Here is a 24,147-nt window from a genome sequence, read left to right as displayed (position 1 = left end):
CTCCACTAAATTCAATGGGAAACCACCTGACAAAAAGTACAGAACAAAGCAAGAGCGCTACAAAGTGAACTTGGATACTTCAGTTTTCCCTATCCATTTTCCCTATCCAAAACTACACTTAGTGTACCTTTGACTACAAGAAATTAAGAAAACATAACAGAAATTGTCCCTTCCTTTTGATTGTACAATCTCAGGATTTTTGGAGCCTGAATCATAAGATTTAAGTGCAGATCTGCATTTGTGCCTTTGAAAACATGTTCCATAGGTGAATTTGTGACACAATTTATATTAACTCAAACAAGAGCCAAATAGTTTATAAGTTCAGGAAACATCAAAAAGCAACCTTTGGCTTTTGGGTTGTGTAAAAATCCATTCTCAGGCTGAGCAAATGCTGATACTGCAACATCTCACAGGAGGAAGCCAGGCTGGGCTAACAACCGACATGTAGTTTTATGCCTGTCTTTAGTGCTTCTTGAAGGTGGAGCAACACAGCCTGCTGAGCTCAGATGCTTTGTAACCATTATCTCAGGACAAGACAAAAGGGCTGTTAGCTCACTCCAGCTATAAAAGATCAATCACCTGGAGAGGCCCTAATACAGCTAGGAAAATCAAGACAAGCAAAACTCCCACACTGCAAATTTTGCTTCTGACAGCCAGGGTAAGATTATCACACAGTCTTTCTTTTCCCAGGGCAGTCTTTTTGATCCCATCCCATCAAGCTGATGATAAGTACAGCCTACATTTAGATCTCTTGAAATCCTTGCCCATATGAGCATTGAGTCTTGTTTTCCGGCAGAAAGAACGAGACAAAGAAACAGTCTCAGCATGCCAGGGCGGCTGGGATGAAAGCAGTCAGAACTGTGGACAGTCTGTGTCACGTGCTCACATGAAGAAGAGAGGGTGGCACAAAAGGAAGAACAGCCAAGCAAGAGGTACAGCATATGGTGGAAGGAATGTGTTAATCCACCCTAGAGAGGGATGAAAGCAGAGGCTGAGGTACCATGACCATGGAATTTATTCCTGACTTAAGCTCCCTACAAATGCACACGGCATTACTTTTTATCTTTATTCTCCATGCAACCCACCAGGAACACCCCTCAGTTTGTTCTTTTATTTGTTATCAAAATACAGAAGTCTTAGCGAAGGTTCAAAGAAAAACATCAGATTTATAAATGTATTTAGGATAAAAATGCAAATGACCACCTGCACAACTAGATCCACCTTTTCAGACTTGGTACACAGCTGCTTTCTACCTTATATAAGCTGACAACAGAAAATCTGTTGGAAAAAATCTTTTCAGCTTTGAATTTCCTTGTATTGTTCCATTGTTGTAAATATCAAATGGTAGTTTTGAAAAAAAAAATAGCCACTGCTGAGTTTTATTTTATTTTTTAACATTATGCATTCTAGTGAATATACCAAGTCCTTAAGGTGCTTATGCCTGTTCTTTCAGGCTGTAAGATTGAGAGCATGCAGCTGAAGCACTTCAAGAGGGCATTATTATTTCTTTAGTGTGTAGTTCCTGTTGATTTAGATCCTCTAAATAGCATCCTTGGAGAATGCAGTATTGAAATGAAAAAAGACCCATCTCATGAAGTTGTACGTACTACAGTTTCAATTAAATTAGTGTATTGGAATGGAAAAGAGACTTGGATTGTAATTACCTTCTTCAACTTTGCCTTGGAAGGACCAAAGGAATTGTCAATATGCATACACTTGCAGAGTAACTTGGAAGATCAAATCTGATACTAAATTATCCTGCCTACATTATGCCAGAGAAATAAAGTATTGAATGTATTTTGTCAATACATACCATATTGTTTGCATTTTGACTGCAGACTATAGATCCATTTGGACCAAGTACTTCTTATGACTTACGTTAATGCATACACTTCTTTAACTTAAAAAAGACCTCCAAACCAATTTTTTATCTAAGAGCCAATAAAGCCAAGTTCAGGGAATAGGATCTTACATTGTGAAAGCAAACACACAAAGAGCTGAAGAACATTTATCATGATAAAGGATCCATCACAGCAAAAAATCCACCATAGATCTTTTAAAGCTCTTTACTAAAGAGACTACAAGCTGATTTTGACATGCTAGTTTTTTTGCCAAGTAACTGCAGTCTATCAAGATGTTAGAACTACCTTTAAAGGCTTTTCTTGCTTGCTTATTCTCTGACAAATTGATGGGCAAGAAAATTCAAGAGCATCACGTATTCTACTGTGAGTGACTTAAATAGCAAGGTAGAATCTTTGCAGGTATTTAACATCTTTGACTCAGATTCAGTCACAAACAACTTTAACTGATCTTTGCTATAATTGTATACTAAGATTTACAGAAGCCTTAATTGCTAGTAGGATTGACATTTGTTTTCCAGAAAGACTCTATTCACAACGAAGTCTTACCTATAAATCTAGGATTTGGAAGAGCAAGAGGAATGAGCCCACCAATTGGTGGTGGTGATTTGGTTTTTGAAATCAAAGGCTTCCTGCAAAGTTAGACAATATGATAGTTTTTTTAAAACAATGCCTAAGGCCCTCTAGCTCTCAAGTGGAGCAATTCCATGTGTTAGAGAATACATAGAGCCCCATCAGGGCAACTGCAATTTGGTTTTGGCAGTCTGAGGATAAGAAAAGCAGGCCTCCTCCCAGAGCCAAAAGCAGGCCTCCTCCCAGAGCCAGCCAATTCTCATAGTCTGAATACCTTTATTTCTAACCAGACAGAGAAGGAAATTTGTTGTGCTCAAACCTCACTAAGAAATCTCAAGGCAAACACAACCAAACTCTCAATACAACAGCAAGTTACTTTAGTTAGCCCTGGCTTTACAGACCAAGATAATAGTCAAACAACTAAATTTACCTCCATAAGCATTTAACTTCAAGGACCTCTACAGAAAACAGCTAAATCATAAACTACTCAGCCAAACTGAAACTTCACATGCCCTAACTCTGCTTGATTCTCCATGTTTACCACTACAAACTGTCTTGTATATCTCCAGCCACTTCACTGACAAAGATGAAAATGGTTGTTATAGGAATTGTTATTATATTTATTTTGGACTGATTTTTCCATTAGCTTGACTTTAGAAGTCAAAAAATTAATGCTTCACATACAAAGTAGCCAGGATGCTCTTCAAAGTAAGGACATCCATACATACAAGGTTGCCACAGAGTTTGTTTTGGCTAAACAGAGAAGGGTGCACAGGTCTAGGCAGATGACATTTCTTTCTTATAAAAAAAGAAGAGCTAAAAAGTTATTGTGCAGTCTTCAATTATAACAATCATACTTTTTCATATGCTGAAAATAAAGCCAGAAAAAGCCAATCTAGAGGTCTGTAGGTCAGTAGGTTAGGAGGCTGTTGTGTTGTGATCTGCATATATAAATGGTGTGTAAGTGCATCATAAATGGTGTGTAAGTGCACACACAGAAGAGGAAAATGGGGAGAACTGTCTGTGCACAGATGTAGCAAAAAGCTTGTAACTAGAGAGAAAAGTTTCCTAGGAGTAGAAGTAATTAATCTCTGCAAAAGCTTGTCCAATGAAATGGCAAATTCATCACTACTTTATGGCTTTAAATAGAGTGCATTTTCAGAAGATGTGCTCCCTTTCAGCTTTAAAATATTAAACTCTACAGGATTCACTTACATAATGTGGAAACTAATCCCATCCTCAGTGGAAATTCTTAGATAATTTTTGTCGCTTCCTGTCAGGCAAACAGCCAGATCAGGTCATTGTAATGCTACTTCCTCCTCCACCCCTCAAAATTTAAGCAGTGTGTATTTTATAACCAGTATAGAAGGGAGAAGGGAAATTACTATTATCTATCTTGAAGGTAAACTTAAAGCTTCTCTCAGACAACAGATGTTTCCAAAATCCCAAATAGAATTTCTTCTTAATTCTTAAGAAAACTATCAACCACCTAATTTCCTTTTGGTTTTGAGAAAACTAGTCTTCTTCCCTGTTTCAGAAAAGAAGACAGAAAATTCCATCCTAGTAATAATTCAGGGAACAAAACTCACTGTTATTGTACCAAATGTGCCCCAATATAGTCTTAGTAAGGATACATACAACTCTTTACTATAGACAGCAAATAAATTCCTTTTTCTTTGACATGCTCCTGGTTATTTCCCTGGGAGCTGGAGGACTTCTTGAAACTTTAAAGCAAGTTACAACAATGGATTGGGCCAAAACTTTCCAAATGTAGCTAGCAGAGTGGTTGCTAGGAAAATCAGCTCAAACACGGGTCATTCTGGCCTGAATCTTGGATGAGAGGCTTCCCCAGCTCACAAGTACCGTGCCTGAACAGGCTGTGCAGTAGCAAGTAGATCACACTAGAAGCCTGGCAGATGAATTCCCACTTTTACAACTATCTCAATGGGCTACTAATGCAAAATAATCCTCTCAGTAATGAGAAGGACAGGAATGCACAGAGCAGCTAGTAAGGAATCCTACATGCAACAGAGAACACGAGGTACAAAACACCCTTGCTGCCTTCCCCAGGACTGTGGTTATGCTGTGCTTACTCCTACCCACTAACAATGTGGTGCCATTTGATCAGCACTGACCCAGAGGGTGAAGCGCTATCGCTGAAATTGGTGATGTTCCAACTGTGACTCCTTTGCTCTTCTGAATCTTGTCATTTAAATTTCAACTCAGCTAGCCAATGCTTTGTTTGAGATCTGATGGGAACATAGGAAAACGCAGCATGATTTACGTGTATTAAATTTGAAGGTCTGAAGAAGTGTCCTAAAATTAGACCCTTGGCAACAATAATCACCATAACTATTCATTTTCCATTGCATTTTTACGAGATTGTTTCTACAACAATACTTTAGGAGGGTTGATAAAAAAATGTGGAAATGTAATCTCATTACAGAAGATGTGAAGGTAGCTGAGGACACAAACCCTTGCAATTACATCTTTGAAAAGGCATACACTGCTATTATTAATAGAAGTTCAAACCAATTTGAATTAAATGCACAGGATATTAATCTACTTAAAACCAGGATATAAAGCCTGTGGAAAACATTGCTTTAACAATGTTTATTTTTTAAGATACATCTATTGTTGTTTTATAAAACCACTGGAGTATCCGGGCAACTGACAATCTGAAAATAAGTCAGGCAATGCTTAGTTTGGGATTTGATGGGAATGCAGGAAAATGCGTGATTTACATATATTAAACTTATAGATCTGAAATGATCTCTGCAAGTGGTCTCTCTGAAAGGTTGTAGCCAGAGCAGGGTTGGTCTCTTCTCCCAGGTAACAAGTGACAGGACCAGAGGAAATGGCCTGAAGTCACACTAGGGGAGGTTTAGATGGGATATTAGGAAAAATTTCTTCACAGAAAGGGTGGCCAGGGTTTGGAACAGGCTGCCCAGGGAAGTGGTGCAATCACCATCCCTCAAAGTGTTCAAAAAGCACACGAATGTGACAGTTGGGGATATGGTTTAGTTGGTGAACAAGGTGGAACTGGGTTGACAGCTGGACTCAGTAGTCCTAGGATTTTTTTCCAACTTTAATGATTCTATGATTCTATGAAAATGAAAGCAACACCTTCCCTATTTGTGACACACAGCTCTATTTCAAGTAAGCTCACATTTCCTGAATGCAGCAAGAACAGTTGTTATTTACAGACACACAGTAAAGTGCTAAAACATCTTTCAAGGAGCCATTTAGCTTTCAAATTTCAGCAAGGTCCATCTCCCAGTGATCGGCTCCCAGCTTGAGCAACAAAAAGCTTCTCCTTCCATATGGAGAAGACAATCCCACTCAGGTATGACAAGCAACTCTCTTCTGTCACCGCATACTTTAGCAAGCCACAGTGCACTGCCAAATACAGTGGTTCCCTCTAACCCCCCAAAGTACCCACTCATTTCTGCTCCTGGTAGCCTTGCACACTCCTAGCTATGGCAGCACTGCAATGACAGTGATCTGTACAAATCTTTTTCCTCGTTTCCTGTTCCTTGTATCCCAATTATCCCTGAAGCTGAAGGAACAGCCTGAGGTCCTGAGTATATTTTGAGATTAAGCACAAAAACTGGCAAATTAAGGGCATTTTAGCTACACGTGGCTATGTAGAGTAGCATTTCTGTCTCATGGAGAGATTATTTTTGTTTGCTAAATGATGTTTGTTAGCAAAACCAAATACCTGCATATCCATCTAAAGCATACTTTAAGAAGGATGTTTTTCTATAAAACATGCCTCAGCTGACATACAGATGTCACTGGATTGAAAGTAAAAAGCATGTCCTATATAAGAAGGGATTAGTAAGGAAAGCAAAGTTTTTTAGGAAGAAAAGTTAGGATGGTGAATATAGACAAAGAGTTTGAGATAACTGGAAGCAGTAATTTTCACAGACTGGGCTTTACAATTTTTCATTACACAAAACTAGATGATGCATTTAAAATGCAGTATGTCGACTACTACAGGGCCAACACACACTTGAGCATTTATATTTCATATGTGCATCATCCAACTAAGAAGAGTGAATATTTCAGAAAATCATCATATGTGAGTCTCAAAAGCATAATTACTTTGCTTTTCTCAATTTGTCCTCCATTTTTTTCTTTTTAGACAGCAATAAATAGAATGAATACGTGAAGAAAGTAAGAATGCTATGAAATTTAATAATAAAGCAGCAAAAGGAAATCTGCTAACTTTCTAAGGAACTACACTGTTTAAAACAATGACACCTTTTCAACAGTAAGCTTTCAAGTTTCATTTTGCTCTCTCACACCAGACCTGAAAGTTTAACAAACAGAAAAAAATGTCAAAATAAGACAATTTAAAGATGAGCAAAATTTGTTCTTCTACTAAAACTTAACATACAATATATATTTAAAAAACCCAAGGATATTATAGGTAAACCAGTTACTAAAACAAGCAACCAGCCATGAGAGATCTTGAAGTTTCCTAGTTCTCAGAAAGAGTGTTGCTGGAAACCCTGAAGTTATGATTTCAAGCAGCGTTGCACTAAGCAGCTGGTCACCCCAACGAGACAGCACAGGACTGCCACCTTGTGAAAAACAACACCCATCAGAGCTGTGTTAACAGGACAAAAACCAACTCTCCTCAGAGACTATTAAATACTCTTCCCCTACTTTTTAACAGAAGTAATCCATCTATCAATGCTCTAGAAAATTAACAGATTAAAAAAATCTTTCAGCATTTTTTATGGTATAAAATTCCTGCTAATTTTGAACATGAACATGTGTTGTCAAAGAACTTAAAAGGAATGAAATACAGAATGCTCACCAATAGCAGAAAATACAGTTCAAGGCATAAACTATTATCAAACTTCCTATCTTCCCGAATAATAACCTATTTATAACTAAAAGAAAAAATTGTCCAACTATTTGTCTTTTTTTCCCCACCTTAAAACAATTCAGCCATGCTGTGACTGTTCAGCTGTTTTTATTATTCCCACAGTTATTGAAAAATAATCTTCTTTCTTTCTGAGAAAAACCTAACCTGAGCCTTTAAACAGCCATTATGGAAATGTTTGCTATGCTATTTGTTTTTACCTTGGATATTTCAACAAATTAGTGTGATTTTATTCTAAATGAATAACTGACTAATAAAATTTACAAGAAATGATCATTTTAATGCTGTTGTAAGACATTTCATTGCCAAATGACACCTGCTGAGGAATTAACCTAAAGTAAGCAATTATGGTTCTATTGAATCTAGAAGACCTTGGCAACTTAAACCAGGATAAACAGAGTCCTTTCTGTCTGTCTTTAAGGAAAACAGCTAATAATTTACAAATAACTACAATGGAAATATTTCAGGAGCAAAATATTAAAATTCATTTTTCAGTGGATTTAAACAAAGTCCTAGGAGATACTGATGGAATTTGGACACCTTTCTTTATGAGTAATCACGATACAACCACCTTGATTTCTGGACTGAATTGGCTAACACTGAATATTACCTGCAAACACTCTGAGGCTCATCAGCAAAAGTGAGAACGTAGTTTTATTCTATACTCTCCTTTCATACTTCAGTAATTCATGGACATTCCTTTTTAATTAAACTTATATCAACTCAGCCTGCTTTTTAATTAGCAAAATAAATTAAGAATAATTGTATTTCTAAATTAAGTATAGTAATAAATCTCATGATAAAATATTATCCCATCCTCTAATATTGGTTAAAAAGCCCCAACAGGTCACAGACATCTCTCTGTATGTAATTTTTCTAATGTCTTGTGATGTGGAGCTCATTAGAAAGGTATTGTGCTCTAAATTTTGGTGGACTTTTTGCATTCACTTTTCTCTACAAAAGAAATGCTTTAAAATTGCAAATATTTAAACCCAGTTCTTTTCACCTGAAACATAGCTGCCATCTCTGTCAAAAGTAGGAAGTGTGAACAATCTCTTACCAGTGTTGACGAGTAAAGGCATTCAGAAAAAGTAGCAACAGACATCCTGGACAAAATACCTGTGGACTTTATGCACAGGAATTTTTGCAAGGAAATTTTTTTTGCCAAGGGAATGAACACCTGCTCCTCTACATAAAGCCAGAAAAAGACTCTGGATCTAGAATACAATTCAGAATGCTAGCCAGACCCCCACACTTCCCACGTTACCATTCCAACTCAGTAGTAGTATTTCAGGGCACAAATGAAGTCGTACTTATGAGGCAAATGCTCTTAACGTTGCTTAGGATTTTTTTTTTCTATGGCATCCAAAACCAAAATTGGAAGCAGAAGGCACACAAGACTTCCCCTCCCAATCCATCATACTAAAATCACAAGAAAATATCCTGGACACTGCAAGAACCACACTGGATTCTTGAAAAGCAACCCATTTCAGGTTGTCCCCTCAACTTCATGAAGCAAATAGGGAGTGAGTGAAAATGGCTTTCCCTATGGTACACACATTGGCAACAAATTACCAGGCTGGCAAGAAGCAAACAGTAAGCTGGCAAACAAATTCAATACAAACACACCTACTCATTGAAGAGTGGCTTTAGGGTTTCCTTAGGAGAAACAAGGTTGCAAAGACATTGGACAGGATAATCTCAGTTCACCACATTCATCATAGTGTTAGTACAGGGAAGGAATTGAGCCAGGACATTGATCCGCATATTGTAAAAGAAAAGAATAACAGTACTGATCCAAGTCCATAACTCCCCAGTACTGACCTTCTGAGAAACAATCCCATTTCAGAGTGACTTCAGTGGCAATAATCTGGTATGCTTGCATAGATTTGGCTGCAGTATTTTCATTACAGGAAAATAATGAATTTATAGAGGCTACACAGTACCTGAAGTTTTGGACACCACCCTCCCCTGCCACATATTTTAGTAATCAAATATTTTTGAGTCTTAATAAAGTTATTTACTGACAGGAACCATTACAGCCTTCATTTATTCTGATGATAATGCAAACTAGATGCTTTTAAATATATATAGAGAGATAGAGAGAGACATACACACATTGTATTTTACCTTTGTAAAACAAAATATATACACCCAAGTCCCATTAGATATATATAAATATGGAAAACATTTCAAAGAATAATTCAGTAATGCCATTAGTATTTCTTGAAGATTACACATCAAAGATCTTTGAAACACTCAGTTCAACCTGGGAGTTCACTCAGAGCCAATTTCAGTACAAACTTCTGAGTACACAACCACAGGACATAGGAGCCTGATTATTTAAGAGAGTATTCACTGGGCTGTAATCCACTGTGGAACCACTCGTCTGACATATGTAAATGACTCTGCTTCTAAGAGGTCACATTACCAACTGCAATTTACCTTTTGTTGTACAGTAACATTTATTCCCCAAAGAAAGTACATGCACACAGCCTCCGCTGTGTTTTATAAATATCAGTTTGAAATAAAATGTTCAAAAGCTCAAGTGATTTAAGAGCCTACATTATGTTTGCAAAAATAAAGTAAGCATTTACTGACAAAAAAGTAATGAAAATTCACTGGGATGTAGGAGGTTTTGAAAACATTGTATTTTAGTAGTGGTTCATACCGTGACCATTAGGAAACCTAGAAGGAAGTGGCCTGATCCAAAGAATAAATATGCACACGGATAAATAAACACAATGCTTGAAATCCTTTTTTTCAAAGGGAAACCTCTGAAACATACTTATAAACTGTCATACCTTCAAAGGCATGTTATATAATATTTTATTACAATGAAAAATGATTGTAAACATCTCCCTCATTTTACATCTATTACAGAAAGGTGTTCTCACAGTTCTCCTCATATTCAATTTGTTAATTCTCATAAATTCAATGTATGGAGTATCTTCACATTATAACATATCAGATCTCGCATTCAGCTGCAAGAATATAAGCAAAGAGTTTACTTCCCCGATTCCAACTGGGAAAATTAGCCCTCGCATGATGCAAAACATACTGTTTCACTTCAGAGTCCAGTCCTGAAATAGAACTGGGTTTTCCTACCTGTAAAAGTATTCAAAAAGAAAAAGTTACCACATAAACCTCTGTATTTCATCACTGTTTTCCCACCGGAATGTTCTGTTTAGAAAAAGATAAAAAGTTACAGCATTTACTACAATATAAAAAGCCAGCTCCAGAAGTTGTCTATACATAGATGGAAATGGAATATTGAGCCTATATATTAAGAATGGCAAAATAAAGTAACGAAATTCTAGCAATTTTTGAGGAACTGTGACAGCTAATAAACACACAAAATACATCAAGATCCAGAATATCGATTTTGATTTTAGTGTATCAGTAAAAGTCCAGCCAGCAAATATATAGAATGGAACCAATACATATTTTACAAGCTCGTGTCTTTGGAACACTTTTCTCCAGACATAAAATGTGTAATGTCTGTTATCTGCTAGTAAATACTTATGAACATAGGTAAATTTCCAGATCAGGAATAAAGAGATGATGGTGATTAAGCTGTACTGCACGGGGTGCTTTCGCAATGACAGAAGGAATTTCCTGATTTTAGTAGGCGTCAATAAATGAGGGAATGAAAAAAAAACAGTAAAGGACAGAAAATAAAACAGCTGAGGAAAGTGCAAACACGCTTCATGGCTACTTCTGTCACCAACAACTATTCCACCATTGATGATAACAAAACCAAAGAAGACAGTTACTAATATGATGTACGGCCAAGTTAAAGCAGTAAGTATAACTAAGTTTTTAGGTGATATGAGATATTTAATAAGAAACTGCAATATTCTGGTCAAATCTGAAAATGATCCTTTCTTGGAAGAAATCTTTTCGTCTTTCTTCTTCTGTAATTCAGTCTTCCAGGCTTCATTTAGCTTTTCTGCCACAACATTTCCAGCACAAAAAATTGTCCACACAATATTTGTCTGACGAAACATGAAGCCACAAAATCCCAGGAGAGCTGATGTTTTATGGTTACCATAAAGGCACATTAAATAGGCAAAGAGAGTAAAAAATACTGAACCTGGATCCGTATAATAAAGAAATGTAAAAAAGTAAAGGGTGGGAAACATTGCAAGAATTAATGTAGACAAGATTCTCTGGAAGCCAGACACAGCCTAGAGAAGAAGCATAAAAATACGGTTAGCCAATGTCAGACAAAACAAAATAACAAATTAGAAGAAAATTTGTATCATTCTTGAGAATTCTGTTAACACAATATAATATCTCCTATGCTCTTTGGTTCCATTACTGCACAAATACTGTTTTGTTAACCTCCTGCTATGTTAACATAGTATTGGACTCCAATCCAAGTGAAAGTACAGAACATTACTGCAGGTGAGTTAAAAACATGGCAACAAAAATACACCAACTTCTTTCATATGTCAGGTGTGCACATATTTGTGGCATTAAAATCACGGTGGGAGCATAATTGGTCCCATACCTAGGATGAAAGAGCTACACTAATGGGCAAAAGGAAATAAAATCAATGTTTTATGCCCCTGCAATCTCATCATCAGATTCTGCTTATCTGTGAGACAGCACCGTTCTATGCCTCTACTATCACCTCTTTTGAACCCAGTACATGAGCGGCCAGCTCCAAGTTTCTAATCTACAGTGAAGCTTTTATTGTTTATCCTCATTATAATTCATGAGTTAGAAAAGAAACTTTAAAAAAGATAGAAGACCATGCAGTTAAAAACTCCTCCCAATTATCCCACTCACAACATGATGCAACATAAATCACAACATTAAAAAATTTTGCATGATGTCTCTGAATGATGCAGCGTGGGGTGAAACAGCCACTTACCACCTTACAGAAAAGAGGAACAGATAAAATGTTGAGCTCAAAGAAGTGTCAAAAATACCACTACATTTCCCAATGCTTAGCCTACTGTCATAAACCCTTTTTCTACATTTATATTTCCACTTCCGAGTATAAAATTAAGTGTTCTGAAAATGGAAACAATTTATTGGATCTGATCCAATTCTGTAGAGTGGATGTGCTTAAACATGAAGATGCTCCTGTAAGAAAATACATCAAAAGAAATTTTCTTTATAGAAAAAAGTGTTTTTAAAGTTAAAAGTCAAACACTAAATAACTTTACTAAAGTTAAAGATTTTTGAATAGACTGTTAACCACTGAAACAATTTACCTACTGCAGTGGTGTATTCTCCAGAACCTTAAATATACAGCATTTTTGTATCCAAGTTGAACTGTTATGAACTGGATGTGTGGACAGCTAGACAGGTAATAACTATCCCACTGTACCCACAGAATCTATACTGGGACCTGTCCTGTTTAACCTCTATGACTAGAAGGCAGCAAATGTACACAGTCAACAAGTCTGTAGTTGACACTATTGCATACCACTTGGGTGGGACCAAGCAATTTGCTAAAGAGCAGAGGTGCCACGCAGATTGACCTAGACAGGTTGGAGGAATGGGGCAACAAAAATATTACAAAATTCAACAAGGACAAATCCAAATGCCTGCAGCTGAAAAGGAATAAATCCCCACAATGAGGGGCTGCTGCTCTGAGGAAAGGGACCAGAGGGTCTTCACAGATAGCAAGGTGAACATGAGGTGGCAGCACGCCCTGGCACTAAGGAAGAGCAACAGTCTCCTGGACTTCATTAACAAGAGTAGATCAAGAGAAGTTATTATCACTCTTTACTCTACTTGTTAGGTTGCACCTAGAATACCACGTCCAATTTTGTGCCCTGATAAACTGAAATGAGAAGTTCAGACTGGAATTACGGACAATCTTTTTCGCCGTGAGGCCAGTCAGTCATGAAGCAGATTGCCCAGAGAGGTTGTGCACTCATTCATGGAGAGTTTTCCAGGCTCCAGTCCTGAGCAACCTACCTGATCTCAAGACTGGCCTTTGCTGGGGTAGAGCGTGGCCTTCCTAAGGTCCATTCCATCCTCAATCATTCTCCAGTTTTTTGCAACTTGAATTATTCTCCATTTCTAAATACTGACATCAAGTCAGGTATCGTTCTAAAGAACTGATCTTAGTTTAAACACAGCCCACAGGGCTGCAGGATTCTGCAGTTGAAGGTTTATGAAGAGTCTTAAGCAATTCCAACTAGATGAGCATTCAGACATTTGGATATTCAGTCTGTACCCATACTAACTAACTTTTCTCTCAACAGGACTCCTTATAGTTATGTGCAAGAGTAAATTTTTAGAAGATTGCACCTTGAGTGAGAAAAATAGAAATTAAAAAAAAATTTAGAGAAAAGGAATGGGTTTCCTTGGCCAAACTGGTGGCAGCACTTACAGTCATATAAAACTGAGGACAGCTCACGTATATAGTATGTAGTGAAGGGGACATATACTAAGCCATCAAAGTTGCTTGTACAACTGCATAAAACTATTTTACTTTGACCATACCTTATTCTTCTGATGGATCTTGAACAGAAGCAAATACAGTAAATAGAAGTTCCCAGCGCTGAAGAGGAGGTTGATAAACCTGAGCATTCCCACAGAGCACACCACGCTCCCGGTCCATCCGAGGAGCCACGCCGCGGGCTTCACTACTCCCACCGAGACCAGGTACAGGCCGGGCAGCGTGGTGATCATGGGGTCCCACTGCACGGCCGAGAGAGAGTGAGACAGACACAGAGAGAGAGAGGGAGAGACAGAGAGGGTTACGGAGCAGCTCCCACAAAAGGGGCCAAAGACGTGCGATGGTTCGGGCACACCACCCGCGCCACGGCCCGCTCTGCCAGCCCGGCTGTTCCGCGGACTTCTGGCATTATTACACCGAAGGTTTTGAACGCTGTGTGCCCTGGCGCTGCTGCCCCACCAAGGGACAAAACGAGCGTTCGGGCAACAAGGACGGCAGGCGAGTCCCTGCGCTCAGACATCCCCGACTCCGAGCGACAGCTACGCTGCTGCGGCAGGGATGCTGTGAGGATCTGACTGCCGGACGGCCGTGCAATGGCTGCGCCTGCGGGACGTTGGAACACCTTCGTCCATGTAGGCCGCGCTGGCGGCGGCTGATGCCGCGAGAGCAGCAGGACAGCAGGAAGGCGCCGCTCATTGCCCCGGAGACCGTTAGGCCGAGAGGTCCCGCCGCCCGCGCCCGGGGGACGGCCGCCCTTCCGGGGGGGCGGCGGGATCCCCTCGCCGTCCCGGCAGCTGCCGGGCGGGAAGGGGCGCGGGGGGTGCGGCCGCCTCTGGCCCGCACGCGTGGGGGTTCTCTGTGGGAAGAGCTGAAACCCCCGGTCGGAATGCCTGGGGGTTGGTAGAGCCGTGTTTTCGGCGGGACAAGCGGGCGCCTCTCCGTGTCCCCAGGATGGAGCGGACGCACCAGCTGGAGCTGTTCCCTAACTACAACGTCACGCTGCTTCTCTTCCGACACGTGAAAAATGCCGCTGCTCTACGGAAAAAAGCCATGGAAGGATCCCTCGAAGGAGCACTGATAAACCCTGCGATGGTGAGTGAGCCTTTGTGCCGTCCTGTTTGCGTGGAAATCCTCGTGGGAGCTCAGGGAAAAACGACCTGTGCTTGTAGTCGCTGTCACACGACTTTATTTGCGTTACATTTCCTCCACGCTCTGCTCAAACACCCTTCTTTGATTTCATTATTGTGTCCTACAGCGTAAGGGTTCGTCTGTGTAAAACAAAGAGCCATGGCAGGATTGGCCAAAACAATTAATTTTACATCCTACTAAATCAATGGCCTTGATTAATTTCACATCCTACTTGGTGGAGCTATTTAAATCTACTTGCTTCATGCTGTCAAATATGTACTATTTAGACCCTTTTTTCCTCATTTAAACCCATAACTAGTTTCAGAATCTAGTTTTTTTTTTTTGTTAGAATTAGTAAAGCAGTAGTTAGGGGAAGGGGGAAAAGTAATTGGCAATTTATTGACAAAAGATTCATTAACGTGGTTCTTTTTTCAGAAGATTTCAGTAACCTGATTGAGAGAGGGTAATCTTTATTTTTATGACAAGTATTACCTCATGCAGGAAATAAACACATTGACTTCAGAAGAGCAAGACTTACTAAAATAACGAGGAGGATGCTGTTTTGTTCACTTCTATGACTGCAGACTTAGGCAATCAAAATTAAGTGGTCAGGAGTTTTTTCAGATTTTCATAAACAGTATGTTAAATTTATGTGTAATGGTTTCTGTCGTATTTTACAGATTGTAGATCCTTTTCAAATTCTCGTGGCAGCCAACAAAGCAGTACATCTACAACAGATAGATAAAATGAAGACCAGAACTCTCTATGCAGAAATTATTTTCAACCTTTCACCAAACAACAATGTAAGATTTACTGAATACACTTCTTTTTTTTTTGCTAGAGCTTACTAAGATCCACACAGCCAAACTAAAATTCAGAGTTTACCTGCCTAGTAATAGAAGTTACTGTTATTTTTAATAACACTAATATGCTGTTATTGTTTGTAGCTTGTCAGAATTGCATTAATGTAAAACATTTGTCAAGTTATACTCTTGGTGTGTTTGACCCAGTAACTAAAAAGATTGCTTATATGTAGCAAGAAAGTGACTCATAATATTTTTATGTTTTTTATCTTTTCTCAGATTTCAGATGCATTTAAAAAGTTTGGCATTTCAGACAGTGACACAGCAGTACTCATTGTTCTGCTGGATAGCTACAAAACTGTAAATCTGGAAGATATAGCATCACAAGTGGAAGGCCAACAGGTTTCTCTAGATGAACTCCCCCACCTAACAGACACTGCCAGAGTTAAAAAGGTATGTAGCCAAAAGAGAAGAGAAAAGGGATAGTTTATTTAATTGTTTGATTAAATATCAATGGACATAATTAACTTAGGATCTGTATTTCTTTAACTTAGGATCTGTATTTCTTTAGTTTCCAGTGAACCTTGATTAGTTATTTCTTAAATTTTTTTAGTTGAAACAAGTTCTAGTTGTCACACTTCAACATCACAAACTTTAAGTCTTCAAATTATTATCATTGTCATAAAAATCAATTCCAGATTGCTGCCTACCATTCAGGCACTTTTGCTTCCTGTTTTCTCAGTCAAATATCTGTTTAATTAAAAATTTCAGTCCTGAACAGTTTCATAATCTTAGGCACATAAATAGCCCCAGTATGGGTGGCTAAAATAAAAACGTGCTGATTAGCCGTTAGGAGCTGTCTTAGGGCATATGTGCTCTTAACAGATTAGATAGGTATCTTGGAGCATGTGTGTTCTACATGATAAAATTCAAGTAACTTAAATCATCTTGATCGTGTCCATCAAAGTAATGATAGGAGACACATGAATAAAATTGGACAGATCATAGCATTTAACATGTGGAGCCAAAAGTGCTGCTCTCATTCAGTTTCTTGATTTCCTTAGTCTTGCAGTTTCAGAATTTGCTTGGTTCCTCAGTCCCGACTTTGTCTTGCAGTCACAAGAAGATAGGAATTTCCAATGTAAGAATGGCGGAGAGGGGAAAATTTTTTCATGTATGTATGTATTTTTAGAAGCCATGTGATAATTTTTTCCTTCCTTATACAGCTTTTCTGTTTTTCTTGTTCTTTTTTTTTCTGCAGATATACAAAGTTACTCCGCAAGAAGAAAAAATCAGCACCTTATTGGATAGTGTTGTTTGCAGAATGTCAACGAAAGATGTCTTATGAAAATGTGGAAATACATTTTTTAAAAGGAAAAAGGACTTTTTAAGGTGTAAAAAACACTTCATTGCAGTTCATCTTGCATTTCAGAGAAAGTGGAGTAGCACTGAGTAGTTTGATGACATCTGATCTTTAACCAAGCTTGGATACCAAGCTTAGTAATCTTATCTGTGTTCTAAGCACAGAGAGCAATTCCGCCATGCAAAGCAGAATTTGCCGTTGGTATTTCTGTCCTTTTTCTTGACAAGGGAAAATTGCCAGTGCTCTAAGCTGAACATAAACAGAAGGATTGGAAATCTCTACTTACTTTTCTCTTTTATCAACAATGTTTTGCCAGACAGGATTCAAACATTCTAAATAATTTTTATTAACCCTCCCCGATTTGTTTTTTCGGTACACCTGATGGATGATACTCTTTTAAGGATACTACTGCCACAAAAGGTGTTGAAATGTTGTCCAATACAGTAAACAGACCAGTGAACTGACATATAGACCTACTTTTGTCTGTGTTTCTGTATTAATTATGGAAATCCCTAGCTTGTGTTTTGCATTTTGATTTTGGTTAAGTCTTCCCTCAGTTTAAACCCAAGAGTACAAATACCATCTTTTTCTTACCAACCAGACCAATGGCAAATTTAGTTCCCAAGTACCAAAGGAATTCCAAGATTTATCAAAAGAAAGGATTTGGGAGAAATCGCTGTGCTGACTTCTTGCTTTAAAGATGGTTTTACAGAATGCATCATCCTCTCTAAAAGGAAATGTGAGGCAGTAGTAAAAAATGGAGCTTGGAAGGGCTTGCGTCTTTTAAAAAAAGATGTGTGTAACATCAGGATGTGAGAATGACCATGGAAAATAAAATACTTGTTTTCCTTTTCTGACAGTCCAGTTGGTACATGGAACATATCATAAGATTTACTGGCTGAACTACAATGTTTTTGGTAGCTTAAAATAACAGCAGACAGCTTTGCTTAAACCACAGCCTTTTTTGAACATGTGTAAAACATCTGTCCAGTGTCTTTAATACAGGAGAAATAGTAATACAATGATGACTGCATAAAACTTTTGACACACAAGTTGTGAAGTTGGGGTTACAGTTTCTACTTCTCATTAGTCTGCTTCACTGCTGCAGAAACATTAAAGAGTTTGTTACTGTTGACATAAAGTAATTTGGAAAATTTTGATTTACTGTGAGACCCAAATGAGGTATTTTCATGGGTGGATTTACAGGAAATTATTTTGGGAACTGAAGCCTCCAAAGTAGAACTCAGGCAGATGATTTGGGTCTGTTAGCAATGAAGACTGTGCCCTGCAAGACCATAGGTTACCCCTAGTCCTAGTTGCATTATTCAGGTTAACCAGTTATTTACAAAAACTGGTAATAAACGTAGATTTTGTTGACCCTGCAAAGTTACTTTTGTATTTCTGAACACACTAAAAATTAGTAAATTTGAATCTCTAATGTTACTGTTAAATCAGCCAAGGCAGTTTTCCAGCAAAGCAAAAGTTTAAGAAAAAAAGATAGGTTTTTCAAAACATTTAATGTTCTGCTGCTGTCTCCTCTGAACTTTCATACCTGATCTCCACTATCACAAGGTGAAAGAGGAAGCTGAAGTATTTTCAATACTTTATCTAGATCTGCAGGGCTTCAAAGGTAGAATTATATCTGCAGGATTTATAAATACAACAAATCCAAAATTATGATGTGTGGTCAGTTCTAGCTTTTTTTTTTCCTAGGTGGGGTGGTTTTTGGAATTTGGGGGTTTTTTTGCCTCTGCTGCCTTTTCAGTATTGCATATATGACAAAAGCTGAGGAAAACCAACAGTATGTACTTCTAAGTTCAATGCCTAAAACCTTGTCCACCACAAAATTCACTTTCCTGCTTGAAGGCTTTGCAATACATGAGTTTCTTGTGGGAGAGAGGATGAAGGGGAAGAGGAGACAAGGCAAACAAGAAACAGATGTTACACCACCATCCTTTACAATGACTTTGGAACACGTGGTAAAGCCAGCAGACTGTTGCTGCTTGAGTTAAAAGCTTTCAGCCCAAGTATATGTGACAGATGTCCCACTGCTGGCCTGTCCATCACAGAGCAGGTATACCCCTGGGCATAAAGCAGGAATGTGGTTCCATACTCACGGAAGACCTTCCTACCTGTCATGATGGAGATGGTTATCCTCCCTTCCAGGATGGTATCCAGCAGCACACCCAAGTAGAGCAACATTGGTAGCATTGGCAGAGTGCAGCATCAATGGAGGATCACCAATTTCAGCGCCTACACACACCTGCTGAGAGCAGGCATGGGTGTCTCTGGTGCTACACTCTGCTTTGTACACACTCCTGGAGCTATGCCGTGGAGGTCTTCTCAGAGGCATTTCAGTTTATGTACCCCTGCTGCTATGGGTGGATATCAAAATGGGGTACATGGTACTTGTGTTCTCTACAGGTACTACATAATTACAGATGTGTATCTATGTGAGTATTCAAAATGTCTTACAGGATTTTTTTTTGGGAGGCATACTGTTTGTTTATTAGTTTAGGTAGTGCTAAAATTTGGGGTTTAAGCTGAGTTTAACTCCCAAGGCTTGAACTATTGTCCCCAGCACTCACTGCCCCTCAGAACTGCATGTCCATTAACTTGTGCTCATCTGGTGTAGACAACCATACACCTAACAAAGAGTTTAACAGAGACTGCTAACTGGCTGTACTTCCAGAAAGCTTGCAGGTTGTCTGAGTGGGGTTACTTCCTCTTCCCTGAAAAAGTGGGAGTATGGAATACCTCACATCAAGAATAGGCTGGTGTATGTTGAGGCTGGTGCTACCATGAGACATTAATGAATTATGGAAAAGGAAGCAATGGTTGAAGATAAATTAAATATATACAAGAGTGAAGACTGAGCCAGCTGGTTCTGTGACAAAGGATGCTTACAAATACAGCTTATTTCATGGTTTTATTCCTGAGTTTACAAAGTCATTACTATAAATTAAAAATATGTGGATGCAAGTCCTGTATAAAGTCTCTTCAGCGACGTAGATGAATTTCACATGTTCAGAGACCCTTCTTTGCCTGCAGGACAGCTGGTTTTATTGATTTTTTTTTCTTATGTTGTCATGACATGGCAGATTATTTTCCTGCTTGTGGTGTATATTTTACCATGGATTGGGACAGGCAATCTTGGCAGAGGTAGAGACTCCACATTTTAAGCTCAAAAATGGAAAGCTGGGGTGGACATACAAAATGTTGACCAATAAAACAGAAGTTGAACTCTTCTTTCTAGAATATTGTGCTTCAAAGTTTCATATACGTGCTGAGGGTAATATACACACGTAGAGGCCAAACAGGTATCTGTCATTCACAAATCATGGTCTGTTAAATTCACTTCCACAAGTAGCAGCCATTTAAGCAGTTTCAAGTAAATTGAAATACATGGAGACCATTATTTGTACTTCTTGGGTATGAGTAATCGACACAATTACTTATTTAAATACTTGACAAAGAAAGCTGCTAAATTGCTTCTATAAGGATGAATTCTTTCTTGACCAGGCTCCCCAAAGTGCCATTAGAAGGATCACGATGATCACTGTGTAAAGGGTATGGACTGTAACAAGATCATCTCCTCGCTGGTGCTTGAACCCAGAGGTGCTGTGCAAGTTCTCACTTTTGTTCCCATTGTTTTTCTGCCTGTGAGCACGGAGAGAATGTATCCTGATATAAAAGAAAGCAAGATTGAGATTAAAAATTATTCTTTTTTATTAACAGTTCAACAGTGTTTGTAATGAAATCCAGAGTGTGCATTGTATTGTTGACTAGATTTGGGAAAGCGCTCTTCAAATTGTATGAGGCTAATAAAATAATTTCCATAATTGGAAATGCAAAACATTTACCAGCCATTTGGTATTTCTCTCCCACTGACAGGCAGAGACTGGGTAGGGGCTTGTTAGAGGACACAGTGCTCTTACTCTTCACTGTTGATGCAGATCATTGTATGAGAAAAAACATACCCTTTCATTTTGCAATATTATGAAAGTGGCAGGATTCAAATAAAAAATTACCAGTTTCCAAAGCTTTCATCCATGGTAATAAGCACAGCATGTGCTATGTGAGCTTCCCATCCTGCTCTGATGTGTTTTTCTATCTTTGCTTTTCAGAGGGGACTTCTCTGCAGTCTGTGTCAAGGTATTCATTAGCCAAAGATACCAATCAGGAATAACTACACAAAGCATATCCGCAGGATTCTCTGGAGTAACATTTGACATTGCTTTGCCACCTTTCCCAAATGGTTTGAAGCTAGAAGTGTTAGCCTGTGGCAACAGACCTCCAGTTATTGTTATTTCCACTGAAAATTGCCTGTTAAGCCCCAGTGCTAAGTCCTTGTTCCTGCTGCCTGCCTTTCTTTTTTTTTTTTTTAAGAGAAAAAAAGGCTTAATATTCACAATTCCATCTGAACTGGAATGCTAAAAGGAGATGAATTAATTTGTGATCCTATAGCTTAGGGAGGGGTCTGAGAAGTATTAGATGTATTACAGCTCTGGTTCATACATGTTCCTGCTGTTATTACTGCAGAAGAGTAGGGGTTACCACAAATGTTAGTGGAGATACAGTCTATGAATAAAAAAGAACTTTAAGCCAGAAATTACATACTTATGCATGCTTGGAAGAGAGCTGTCAAAGCTGATTTGTTAAAAATAAAAGAGTAGGAAATGCAAAAGGGAATTCATCAATAAAACAGAAGTTCTGCAGTTGAGATTTTACATAAAGTAATTGCAGAATTAGAAATAGACATTTAACACTTGTATGAGAACAATTTGGCTTGTATAGCTGCAAATCAAATAACACAGCTCACGATCATCTGGAGCATCATGTGAAGACCATGAGAGGAATAATTTGCCAGTCGTTTGCTTTTCTGTTCCTACCTGAGGGGAATGCAGTATGTGCAGCTTACCTCCTGCAGGCGTTCATGGTGCCTTGATTGGGTTCACACTGCGTCAGATTTCTTCTTGCAGAGAGGAAAAAAGCCTTTTTTATCCTCTTGTTGCCTTGCACAAAAGGGGAAAATCTTCACTCAGTACAGACAAAAAGAATCTTCCTTCCAAGCCCACGAACTTAACCAACAATAATCTGGGAGCACTTGTTATGTGTCAATGAAAGATCTCAAATTAATGGTTTCTAGAGCTGATTTTTGACATAGTTCTTCAAGAAATTCCCTTGAGCAGTTCACAAGGCAAGTAGTGAGTCATCCCAATGACTGGCTTCTTTTAGCTGCTGGGATCTCTTCTTATAAACAGTAGCTCACTGCTGAGGTGTTGCCAAATTCATAACACCACAAGTAAGGCACAGATGGAGGGTGCTGCTGCTGGAAATTATTTTCTATTAGATCACAGGCTGTTTTGGGGTAAAACTTAGTTCCTTTCTACAACTGCAATTTGGTTTAACTTGGCTGGAGTGAAATTTGAAGCCACTCTCACTTACATATGCTCTAATATTCAAACACTTTTATGAAAAAGTAGGTGCCTTCTTTATAAACTATTGACTTATAACACGATCACATTCAATAAGCAGTCAATAAGCAATATATTAGCACAAAAAAACCATTTTGACATTTAGGGTTATTAACAGTCATATACATCCTATTATTCCCTGACCACCTAAAGCCATTAACAAGAGGCTGTGCCCAATAGCTGGGTGTGGCATGATCAGATGGATTAATGGTGGTCTTAAATCCAGTGGTCCCGTAATTATTTGTAGGGCTTGTGAACAAACACACTTCAATTTGCACTTTGGGAAGACAGGCCAAAGCCCTTCTTTCCCAAAACACTTTTTTTATCATCTTTAAACTATTAAAAAAATTTAAAATAACCACATTTCTCATTTAAATGTTACTTTCAGCTTATTGTCACATAGAATTGTTATTAAGACAAATCTGAAATTGTAGTTTTGGTGCATTTCTAAAGGCTTTTGCCTTTCCTTCACATAGCATTTATGTTTCTATATGAATAAAACTGGTTCCTTTAGTTTTATTAAAACAATTAGCAATTTCCAAACATGTCTTGGAAAATCACTTTACACTCCAGAAAATTAAGACTGAGCTTGTTCACCCATGTTAGCAAAACTGTGCCACTTGAACCAGTGGAGCTACTGAGGACATAGAATCGTTCTAAATTATTAGTTATATAAGAAATATAGAAAAATATAAATATTACAATGACTTGGAGGAAGAAGTTTGGACATCAGTAAAGAATTACTGACTTGAATCAGTTCTAGCTTTTTCAGACCCGATCCTGAGAATATAGGCAGTTACAACTTTTGGATTCTGTTTTCTTAAGTAACATATACAGGGTGGTAGATGCACTGAGTTTTCCCTGTATGTATTTAGTTTTCTTGATACATTTCTTTTACTCTGTCTTAAGATAAGTAGCACTTACAACATATTTGCCCTTTCCCCCATCAGTTTCATCTTGGTTTTCTAGATCTTACTGATGGCTTTCACTTTTCAGCTGAAGCAAGCAAAGGGAGGTATGTACAAGCCTCATTTCAGAAGTGTGAGAGTGTTGATTTTTGATCACATAATTCACTCTTGAAATCTCCCAACTTTTATTCTTCTATCATAATTTTCTTTGTGAAAAATTTTCCTTTATAATGTGCACAGGCCAGTGTTATTAACACAGCCACAGACCCTTGCTCAACTTACTGAAAAAACCTTGCTGTTGAGCTATTACTGAGACATTATATAGGCTAAAGCAATGCAAGAGAAGAACAGTAAAAAAGCGGGATTGAAATTGTTACATCAATAATAGCAATTCAAGGACTAATGAGGAAAACACCAAAGAGAAAATCCTGAAATAAAAAGCTGGAAGACAGAAATTCTGTAATCATGAGGTTTGGCCTTTCTTTACAAGCAGCTAAGCCTGACAGTTCCCTGTGCAACTGACCACTGCCAGCCAGGAGGAACCCCTGGGGTGATGTGGAGGGAGAAGAGGTGGGAGGTGAGCATGTTAATATTCAGCCCAACAGCCTATCTATCCATGCCATTTACTATGCATATTAGCCAATACATAAGATACTTGCTTTATACTCAAGTTACAAATAGATCCTGCAGGGCTCCATGAAAGATAAAAAAA

At 38.3% G+C, this 24,147-nt stretch overlaps 2 protein-coding genes across 2 annotated transcripts; one reads left to right on the top strand and one right to left on the bottom strand.

The window, feature by feature from the left end:
• Positions 1–9,326: 9,326 nt before the first annotated feature.
• On the bottom strand, positions 9,327–14,452 carry LOC103755627 (putative Dol-P-Glc:Glc(2)Man(9)GlcNAc(2)-PP-Dol alpha-1,2-glucosyltransferase). Its single transcript, XM_029958061.1, has 3 exons — positions 14,172–14,452; positions 13,801–14,068; positions 9,327–11,519 (listed from the first exon to the last, which is right to left on the bottom strand). Exons 1-3 carry the CDS (start codon positions 14,450–14,452, stop codon positions 10,464–10,466), a joined length of 1,605 nt encoding a protein of 534 aa, XP_029813921.1. The 3' UTR covers positions 9,327–10,463.
• A 126-nt stretch (positions 14,453–14,578) lies between these two features.
• Positions 14,579–18,191, top strand: TPRKB (TP53RK binding protein). Its single transcript, XM_008921586.3, has 4 exons — positions 14,579–14,848; positions 15,565–15,687; positions 15,967–16,140; positions 16,949–18,191. The coding sequence occupies exons 1-4, from the start codon at positions 14,708–14,710 to the stop codon at positions 17,033–17,035; spliced, it is 525 nt and encodes a 174-aa protein (XP_008919834.1). The 5' UTR covers positions 14,579–14,707; the 3' UTR covers positions 17,036–18,191.
• The last annotated feature ends 5,956 nt before the right edge of the window (positions 18,192–24,147 follow it).

This window comes from Manacus vitellinus, unplaced genomic scaffold (genome assembly GCF_001715985.3).
Source record: "Manacus vitellinus isolate BGI_N305 unplaced genomic scaffold, ASM171598v3 scaffold_13_pilon, whole genome shotgun sequence".
NCBI classification, from domain to species: Eukaryota; Metazoa; Chordata; class Aves; order Passeriformes; family Pipridae; genus Manacus; species Manacus vitellinus.
This window is presented reverse-complemented; position numbering and strand designations above follow the sequence as displayed.

Coding starts and splice junctions, on each gene's coding strand:
- TPRKB (XM_008921586.3), top strand. CDS start 14,708: ATGGAGCGGACGCACCAGCTGGAGCTGTTCCCTAACTACAACGTCACG. Junction 14,849..15,564: donor CACTGATAAACCCTGCGATG/GTGAGTGAGCCT, acceptor CGTATTTTACAG/ATTGTAGATCCTTTTCAAAT. Junction 16,141..16,948: donor ACACTGCCAGAGTTAAAAAG/GTATGTAGCCAA, acceptor TTTTTTCTGCAG/ATATACAAAGTTACTCCGCA.
- LOC103755627 (XM_029958061.1), bottom strand. CDS start 14,452: ATGAGCGGCGCCTTCCTGCTGTCCTGCTGCTCTCGCGGCATCAGCCGC. Junction 14,069..14,171: donor CAGCGTTCAAAACCTTCGGT/GTAATAATGCCA, acceptor CTTTTGTGGGAG/CTGCTCCGTAACCCTCTCTG. Junction 11,520..13,800: donor AGATCCATCAGAAGAATAAG/GTATGGTCAAAG, acceptor CTTCTTCTCTAG/GCTGTGTCTGGCTTCCAGAG.